General features: G+C 47.6%; 1 protein-coding gene across 1 annotated transcript; it reads right to left on the bottom strand.

Annotated features, from left to right (window-relative positions):
* Window positions 1-402: 402 nt before the first annotated feature.
* On the bottom strand, window positions 403-3,007 carry LOC119092139 (Sjoegren syndrome nuclear autoantigen 1 homolog). The gene is made up of 2 exons (XM_037215115.1): window positions 2,824-3,007; window positions 403-986 (listed from the first exon to the last, which is right to left on the bottom strand). The coding sequence occupies exon 2, from the start codon at window positions 982-984 to the stop codon at window positions 601-603; it is 384 nt and encodes a 127-aa protein (XP_037071010.1). The 5' UTR covers window positions 985-986; window positions 2,824-3,007; the 3' UTR covers window positions 403-600.
* Between the last annotated feature and the right edge of the window lie 7,232 nt (window positions 3,008-10,239).

Here is a 10,239-nt window from a genome sequence, read left to right as displayed (position 1 = left end):
GTCGGCCTGCTCACCTGGCGGAGAAGTCCCAGCTCGCAGTGCTCCGGGCGAGTCCAGCGCGTACCTCACCCCACAACCGCAACTCAAACCTGACGGCGCCGCAGCCGCGCTCCGCGCCGCTCCGCGCCGGTACGTTGACTTGCCCCGTTCACCGGCGCCGCGGAAAGAGCGGCAGAGTAACGGGACCGGCGCCCGGCCGGGCCCGCCCGGGCCGGCCGCGCTGATCGATGGCTGATCAGCCGTGCCGGCCGGAAACGGCCCAAACGGCCCAAACCCGCACAGACACGGACTGCTGGTTTGCACGCCCGAAATTGTACCTCGTACAGCAGAAATTCGCGGCCGGCAGGTAGCGCTAGGAAGCTGCCGGAAGCAAGTAAACACTCTTCTGCTTCCGAAAGACGATTGTAAAAGTGATTTTATTTACAAAATGAGGCGAATGCATAGCACAGTTTCCAAAACAATATAAAAGTGCAGACAGATTGGACCCGAAATGTCAATGCAATATTACGTATAAAATCACATCACTGGCACATGAAGTAAAATGTGATTAAATCATTGCACGTGAGGTAACGCTCCACACTTCTGTCCGGTCGGGGCTTGCTAGTGTTTGTTTTTGCCGTCGCCCGTGGCGTCCACACCTCGTGCGGCCTTCTTTTCCGCCTTGGCCACCTCGCTGAGGTGCGATGTCTCGCGCTTGACTACGGACAGCAGCGCCTGAGAGCTCTCCAGGATCTTCTGGTAGGCGTTCTCGGCCTCCTTAATGATGCGCGCGTACTCCCTACTGAGCTCCTGTTTGTGACGCAGGCTGGCCGTAACGCGTTCCAGCTGCTCCTGTAGCTGCGCCGCCTGCTGCTCCAGCTGCTGACGCTGACGCTCCTCGCGCGCCGTCTCCTCGGCCAGCACCAGCTGGCGCCGCTTCAGCTCCTCCACCGTCTTCACCAGCTCGATGTTGAACGTCTGCAGCGCGGCGCCGTGCTGCGACATCTCTACAAAGAGAGGGCGGAGGCCAGGCTTCAGTGCGGGCGGCGTCGAAAACGCCGAGGGAAGAGTGGGTGTCCGTTCGGCGGCGGTGCGCACGGTCGGCAACGAGGATCTGGGAGGAGCCGTCAGAGGACGAGGAGACGCTCAGGATGCTCCCGGACTGGTGCTCGTCACATGCAGGACGTGGCGGCGGCGGAGTTGCGGTGAATGTCAGGTTATTCCGCAGTCAATGTCTGACAATGCTGTATCCTTGCGCATGATTCCGTTCAGATTGCTTTTGCTGCTGATCATGCCACGGGTTTCAGGGACGTGTATGTGGCCAAGATGCAGCCATGTACATGGTGAAAGCTTTCAGAATGCATAGGTTACAATTTATGCTGTTTTGGCTGCTCTAGCTGAACAATGTTATGGTACTATTATTATTATCACCTCAAAAGTCACTCATAATCAAATTACATGACTGAGAGTCAAAGATGACAGGACATCATGACTTCATTAACCATGGAAAGCTTTATCATACATGCCTTCAAAAAGTAAATCTGATTTTCCCGAATGATTTGGACATAAAGTTCTTCTAGGCAATTACAGCTGTGACCTGGGACATTGAAAATTTCATGAGCTAACTCATGAGCCAATCACCTGGGCATAATCATCATTTCTAGCAATATTGTTTGAATGAGCCATATGGCTAAAATTAAAATGGTAACATAAGAAGCCACAGTGGCCTGAGACAGATTCACAGATGATTTTAGTGTGTTAAAATGAATGGTGTACAACATAAGATATAGAACTTCTGCAAGATCAGGAATAAGTGTGTTATTGTCATATCTGAACAACAAGTATGATATTGTTGATCCTGATTGAGTTTGTCCAATCTCAGCCAGAAAACAGATAATGTTATATGGTACAGACCTATAGACATCTGACATTCCTACATCTTTTGCTAAGAATGAGTAAAAGATTGTCTGCTGCCTATAAAATCCAAGGACTGGTCATATTTTTCATTTCAAATTGTCAGCTGTGAGCTTAAATTGCTGTCACAATAATACTGTATCCAGAATTTGATTCAATTTGTATTTTTGCAGCCTGGCCTTGATGTTGGTAAGACAGCTGAAAATGTTATGGCCTTTGCACTGCTTGCACAACTAAAACACATTCACTACATAATCATATAAGCATGGAGTTGCCCATTTTACATGCTCAAACCTAAATGAGCATTTACCTGGGTCTCTAGCCAGTTATCCAGTGCTCCTGGGCATGAAAACATAATAGTAAAGATAATCATGATAAGCCATCACAAACTATGACAAACTTATTAAAAACAGGTATAAACTCATCTTTAAATCTTCAAAAAATGCACTGGAATAACAGAAAAGCTCTTAAAGCATGGTATTCAACACATGTCTAATCACTCCAGGCCCAGTTAAGGTGTTATAGATGATGTTTATTAGGGTATTAAGGAGTCTTAAATGCACACCATTCAGACGTGTGGGCTCTCTATCCGTGTTTTCTCTCGACCACATTTAAAGACCAGTAAGGGGTACAATAAAATTTTGGGTGGTAGATAAAGCATCACATATGTAGATATATATATATATATATATGTATATATATATATATATATATATATATATATATATATATATATATATATATTTACTATATATCCATATATTGTGATTGAAAATGTTTTGAGCAGCCACAGTGCTGCATCTCGGCCCTGGTACAAAGGTGTGGGATTTGGCAGTACGCATCGCCTGAGGCTTTGAAGTCTCAACTGCATACACTTCAGGAACAGCCCTTGGCACCACACTGTGTGAAAACAATAATATCACAGCTTACCTGAGCTTTGGGCGGTCACTGTGGATGCGGGCAAGTGAAGGTTATTTTTCTTTGATGGCGATTATAACTTATATTTATATTGACGGTATGTATCAAAGATACCTATAGGTAGGCATACTTCACAGGAATGTGATCGTTCCGTTGAACATACGATCACGCAATTCAAACGAGCAGCGCGACCTACACCCTGACGCTAGCCCAATGCCGGTTCGCATTTGCTGGTCCAAAACAACCAATTTTGAGTGGTGATTTCTACTGTGCTAAAAAAACTTATTTGTACTAAATAACACGTTGAGGGTTATTTTAGCCAATTTGTGTCAATTTGTGGTAGTCATTCACATGGAAAATTAAACCTGTTTTTTCTCCTATTCTGACTATGTTTACTGGCTTTTGTGGTGGAAGAAGCTCTCTTCATCTCATACCGGACCCGTAGTATTTCTGGTACATTTCGTGGTCTAGTATTGCCCTACAAATTCTTGAACGTCTGTGGCGAAAATAGTGTAATTATGCTGACTACCAACTGGCACGGGCGAAGCGTAGCCCGCGGCGCCGAATATGAGATGTTGACATGTTGACTGCAGCAGTAGCGCAAGCAGGGGGGGGGGGGCATGTGCCCCCTCTCCCTTAGTTTTAGAGGGGTCCTTCGGGCCCTTTGGAACTAACGATTAACGGCCCGATTTGAGGGCCTGACTGGCCCGAAAGGCACGCCGGTGGTCGCACTCAGGGGCCCCGGCCCGCAGAGCTGGGCACTCAAATGCCGGTCAGATGGCCCTGTGCGCTGATCAGGTGTCCCCTGAGTCGATAAGGACCTATATGTTTGTCAGACACCACCAGTAACGCAAAGTCGCCTCTGAGGCGGCGCGGGTCTGAGGGCCCATTTCCCTGACAGGAACGAAGCCAAAACCAGCGATTTGCATAAGTCGGGGCCCAGCGTCTGTCAGGGCCCCCCAGCCTCTAAAAGGGGTCCTGTGTTGGCAAGGGGCCTCGAGTCGGCCAGAGGTAGTGCTCGTGGAGGTCCGAAAAGCTTAGAGAGCCCACCGGGTCCGACGATCAAGGGCCCGATTGGAGGGTCTAAGGGCACGAGAGGCCGCTCGGAGTCTTCTTTGGGGGCCTGGGCCCGGCTCGGGGAGACTGGCCTTGAAATAAAATTCAGAGAGTCCTTAGCGCCGATCGGGGACCCCTGAGTCGATATGGGTCTATATGTCGGTCAGGCACCACCAGTGCCGCGCAGTCGCCTCTGTGCTGGTATGGGCATGGGGCCTCACTTTCCAAGCAGCGCCAAAGCCAGGGCCAGTGATTTTTATTTGTCAGGGCCCTGTTTCTGTCAGGAGTCCACAGCGCCTTACATAGGGCCCTGTGCTCAGAAGGGCCCCGAGCTGGCCAAGGGAAGTGCTCGATGAGGCCCGAAGTAGGAACCGGGCGGCCAACCAGAACTGACGATCAAAGGCCCAGTTGGGGACATAAGGGCCCGGAGGACTGGCTGGAGGTCAAGTAAATAATCGTGTCCCGTAGGGTCGTGACCTGAAATAACAGTCAGTGGTCCTCTTGCAAAGTTTGGGGTGGTACGCTGTCGGACAGTCGGGCGTCAACCGAGTAAAATAGAAACCAAAATATCACCGGTGTATTGTACTCTCAGCTGACGGCCCTTTACCAGTGTCATCAAATGCATACATTCGCAACCTTTGACTTTGGTCACCAGTATTTTTCGGGCCACTGTATCCATCAATCACTACAAATGTATGCCGGCCACCGTTAGCTCTGCCCTGTCAAATAATGATCTGAGCAGAAAATATTATTTCTGCCGACGTGTCCGGGCAAAAAGTTGGCCCGCAGTTTGTCGAGCACCTTGTTGTGGGCTGCTAAATAACGACCTCCACATTTACAAAATTTTAAAAAGCCTCGCGTCATACATCCGAATCGACTATATGGCAAACTTCAAAATGAAGGCATGGAAAAATGACATCTAAAATGGCGAACGGCTAAATGGCGAACTGCAACATGACGGCATGTATAAAAGCTTTCACGTCGAATTAGTGAACGGTGAAATGGCGAAGAGCTTAATGACCTCGTTTGAATAAAATGTTGGCACGGGTGTTTATTTAGAGTACCGGTAGTGCAGTCTGTTTAACTAGGGGTACATAAGGTATGAAGGTACTAATGGTGTAGTGGTTAAGCTGCAAGTCTGAGAAACCGGAGGTACGGGATTCGTTTCCCCATGGAAATATCTGCTGATCTGTAAGGGACGTCAGCAATCGATCGTAAAGCGACCAGTGTCACGTTTTTCCCAATCGCCTGCCCCTTACCCTTTCTGCCAGGGTAAGGGCAGGCGACACCATCTGGTCTCAGCAGCTGAGTGCGTCGCAAATCCCGACGGTGATAGGCGCATGCGCGGTCTACGAACCGTCCACGCTACCCAACACTTGCTGATCTGTAAGGGACATCAGCAATCGAGCGTAAAGCGACCAATGTCACGTTTTTCCAAATCGATCTTGAAAACAACACGCTGTCACCCAAACCGAATGATAGGTAAACATAAAAACTGTCATAGCCCGAGACGTGACCCATCGCAATTTTTCAGATTTCGTCGAGAAAACCCAGCTCGTTCGTCAGCCTGCCGCCGGCTATGACTAGGCGGCGCAGTCGCGTATTTCTGCTGAGGGTCCTTCGCGCAGCAGAAATATTCCACAGGCGCACGGCAGCGCGCTCGGCAGCCGAGGGCGTAACAACACGGGGCAGAACTGATGCGGCTGAGACAACAGCATAAGGTCGTACTGCCACACAGATGCTTTCCGCACACCTGAACACACGTGTGTTCAGGTGTGCAGAAGGCCATGCGCTGTGAAACGGAAGGGATACATTTTACAATTGTCACGTGAATTGCCTGATACGTTAATAGCGGTTCGAGTCTTGCCCCCGGACCGCCAGGTTTGGTATGCGGTAGTCTGTATTGCAGCCTATCTCGAGACTGCTGTGGAATTGCTGTTAAGCCGAGTTTTTGAGTCACCGGACGTCACTGAACGGCTTTATTGGAATCTGGATGAGCACCGCGCGATGTCAAAACCCCAATGGCATCTAGGGTCTTTCTGCACCCCAGTCACGATCGCCTGGGTATCAAAAGTATTCCTCCTTTGGAACATCTGTAGCACCATGGATACTACTATACCCCCCCCCCCCCCCCCCTATAAGCGCGGAGCACTATGGATAGCCGTGATCGGTTTCAATAAAAATGCATTAAGTTGACGTCATTCACTTAATTGAGCGACGTCACAGGTGACACTAAGAATCATCGAAATATGATGGCGTTCACGGCCGCATGGCACCCACAAGAATGGTTGAATGGCTTTCACCTTTCGCACGCTTCTACACAAGAACATATTTGCAAGACAAATGATGCACAAGGCACATGCCAATACACAGAACAGCACTGTCACGATTCCGCCACCTCCCTTTCTCACTATGGTGCACTTGCATGTAATTTGAGCATTGTCGTATGGCTCGAGCTATTCTGCCTGTCAGCAGTGTTCCCAAGAAGACATTTCTAATAAAAATTCCGAGTGTCGAGATGCACTTTTACAATGACAATGTTGAATAATAATGATTGACGACGTGGAAGAGTTATATTGCGTACCGTCTTTGCGCTGTGGTCCTTGCAAGAATATACAACCGTACCATTAAACACTAGTATCCCACATGAGTGCCCTTAGACCTCCCTCAGACCTGCAGTGTCCTCAGATCTCCTCACGTAACCATTTTAACTTAGATACCTCATATCAGAAAATGTCGCTGGTATTCGTATCATGTCAGTGGCCCTAGTTGACATTTCAAAGGAATAAACGCCCCAAAACCATCAAAATTATTTTGATATCTGAATGTATAATAGATGTTAAGTGCTACCCTACGCGCCACACTCCTCAAAGCGACACGTTGGTCAAGGTTATTTTAGGCCATTGATCTTCCCGTACTTTCACGAAGTCAAAATAGGTAATTTTGTGACGTCCTTGCGATCCAAAGACTCAAAATGAGAGTGTAAAACTCCTCCTTAAGGCAAGTTGTCCGGTAAAAAAATTGTTTTATTTTGACCTTTATCTGACCTTCACGCTTGGCCCAAGGTCAATGGAGTGAAACCTAATTGTTATCACAGCTGTGTCATCTAAGCAACCATCCAAAAGTTGCATGACTGCCCAGCATTCCATTGACGCGTCATGTTGAATGATTCCCTAAGAATTGCCTTCACTGACGCCAATGGCCTGAGTTCTCTGATTATGACTAATCAGTGGCCTAACCTGACTTGACCTGCTTGCAGGTCAGTGACCTTACGAGATGCGTCTAATTCCAATGTAGAAAGATCGGTTATTCAATTGCTGGCAGATGAACGAAGTTTGGCGTGACCATGCCGCACCGGTCCGAAATTATTCTGGAAACAACCTCAGGAGGGGACAAATTGACTCCCCCGCCTGAGTGCCTGCTAACCTAACTCATCTTTGCACACATTTTAGAGCGCGTGCTGAGTGGCATGGAGAAACGGCATGTGACGGCACTGGGAGGACGGAGAAGCGAGCCGTGGCCTGAGAGAGCCTCACCAGTGCTGATGGAGACGGGGTCATTTACTCCCGACAGCCAGGGATATTTACGAGCTCTGCATAAAGAAAATGGACAACAGTATCTGATCCTTTATTACCAAAAGTTCAGGGGTCGCGGCCATGATCGAGGAACTTGATGCACGATTCGCTACAGTCAAGACAATTTGAGGCGACAAAAACACCACCGGTTTGTTCCGATAGAAGCAGGGCAGCTGCCCAATAGTCATGCATCAGCTGTTCAGCGACCATGGCCAAGTCGTTTGGGTGATTCGGAAAAAAAACGGGGACTAATTTGAAGACACTGGAGAAGGGGCTAAATTATGATTTATGTTCACAAGGATGCATGGGATATAAAAAGGTCTCGGGTAAAACCCATCCTGCTTTATATGGGTACTTAACTGCCGTTTGTCAACCCATACCGAAGTAGTATGGTGGCCTCTGTCCTTGGTTTTTAGAGGGCTTTTCGCGGGTTCAATACCTTTAAAAACGCATGTATTTTCTCAAGCATTTGCCTCTAAGAACATGTACGATGACGGCCTTCTCCGGAAGTGCCTTCACTGACAGTCTGCGTGCTCTGACTGAGGGCACACGGCACATCTGATGTAACAACAACGTACGCAAAGTAGAAATACAGCATAACACGACTTGTGTGTGATCGTAAGCCTGCATTGACAGAATATATGGCGCGCTTCCTGCACTACGTCTACTCACGAAACGGAAAGTAATATATATATATATATATATATATATATATATATATATATATATATATATATATATATATATATATATGTGTGTGTGTATGTATGTATGTATGTATGTATACAAATGTATATAATTTCATTTGTATACGTATCTATAATGTATATAATTCCAGTTCCCGTTCCAATATTGGCAGGCATTTCACAAACTGCATTTAATGTAATTTTGTTTGATGTCAAAGAAATCAACTTAAAATCAAGTGCGTGGACACGACGCCACGAATTGAGACCACAGCTGGTCGGCGTAACTGGCATCCACCTGGCATACACTTACCGTGCTGAAACCAGCAGAGGCTTCAAGCAGCTCGTATGGTTAAAGACTCCATAAACGGATTCCATCCCAGAATGAAAACCATTTTCGAAGTGACAACTCGGAGATTAATCATGTAACTACATGACACCATATCAGCTGGCAGTGGCAGCCCCGAGCGACTTTGATTTGGTAGCCCACCGACAGCTTTCCGTTACGCTTAAGTGGCGCTGGATGACTGGCAAGCTATCCGAATAGACTTTAAATGGCCGCCGATCGCCGCGGCCGCCAGGTGGCGACCGGCGGCGACCCATCAGCCCAGCTCTCTGTGATCAGCGGGCTCCGCAGGAGTCGGCCGCGCACCGCTGCTCAGCCTCGTCCCCGATAAAGGGAATGTTTCACATTTGAACATATTGAAACAAGCATGAGATATGACACAAGCATATGCTCCTCAATGCGCCATGATTTGGTTACATTATCGCACCTCGCACAATATTGATTGAGAGCCAATTGACGGCCGCTATGTCGGAAAATCGTGCTCACGAACGCCAGACATAAATGCCTCGACAGTCAAATTTGTGATCTATATATATATATATATATATATATATATATATATATATATATATATATATATATATATGTTAACTTTCCATTTTCTGGCTCACATAGTTGATGCCTTGTCTGGATACCGTGGTCACTGTTGGAACACAGAATGCAGAATGGACGTACCGCGTTGAAGACTGGAGACAGGCTGTGCATAATTCCGGAAACTCTGGCAAGGTTCTTTATCAGCAACAGGCGCACCCCACTAGTACAAAACATGACATGATCCGTAGCGACTGAATGAGGGCTATTTCCATGCCATCCAGCAACACTAAAGAGCGTACGAGCACCAACGAAATTGGGCCGTTCTCGAGAGCAACGGATGACCACAGAAATTCAACAGCACATGGTGAAAGGCGCAACACCACCAAGACGATTTTACACGGCCCTGTCTCAAATTTTACTGAAAAGTGGAACTGAGGACGGAGGCCTAAGTTCCAGTTTTTCAGCTTTCCCTGCAAAACTCCTTTTAACGGAACGGCCCATTAGTTTTCCTGCAGCGCGCGGTAACTTGTCATTGTGAAAATGCCTTCACAACTCAAACAAAACTCAAGCAACCTAAATTTTGCCACGACTGCATGGTGTATTGCCGTTGTAAATACGTAGACCAAAACGCTGTCATAGTAGAGATGCCACTGTCACATGCTCTCCTCTCATTACGGCTAAGGCCACAACTTCGCAGGGTGGTTGCAGCTTTAACGTAAAATTATATGGTACCAAATGCGCCAATACCAATAGTATACCGCGTTATCCACACACCCAGCATGTACCAAAGCCAATAGACTATGCCGTACCATCCACACACTTAACCCAGAACGATTTTCGCCAGGCCCACCCTTTAATGCGGCATTTCTTCTTAAAATCATGGGGCTATGGGACCGCCCCCCCCCCAAGAAAAAAAAAATTCCTTTTGGTGAAGCGAGCTCAACATTTTGGTTCCAGAAAGAAGCTGTTCCAGCCCGTTAAATCCCGAACTACTGAAATATTGCCACTTGGGCGCGTGACCGTCGTCATCGTAATGTCACGGACAAAAGGATGTACGCTGAATTTACCACTCCCACGCGCTGCCTCTTATGGGACCCAGAAGGAAGGCTGAAACCTTCCGAATCATTACAGCCTAAATGGAAAACTCCTGGGATTGATAGAGCGGCAAGATGAATCAGAAAGCACCTCGCAAACTTATACAAATTGAGCTGCACAGCGTAATGGCCGAGTGGTC

The sequence above is a fragment of the Pollicipes pollicipes genome, unplaced genomic scaffold (genome assembly GCF_011947565.3).
Source record: "Pollicipes pollicipes isolate AB1234 unplaced genomic scaffold, Ppol_2.1 Scaffold_3447;HRSCAF=4054_pilon_pilon_pilon, whole genome shotgun sequence".
NCBI classification, from domain to species: domain Eukaryota; kingdom Metazoa; phylum Arthropoda; class Thecostraca; order Pollicipedomorpha; family Pollicipedidae; genus Pollicipes; species Pollicipes pollicipes.
The sequence above is the reverse complement of the archived record's forward strand: the minus strand, read 5'-3'. Positions and strand labels throughout refer to the sequence as shown.

Excerpts from the sequence above, each read along its gene's own strand:
- LOC119092139 (XM_037215115.1), bottom strand. The coding sequence starts at position 984 with ATGTCGCAGCACGGCGCCGCGCTGCAGACGTTCAACATCGAGCTGGTG.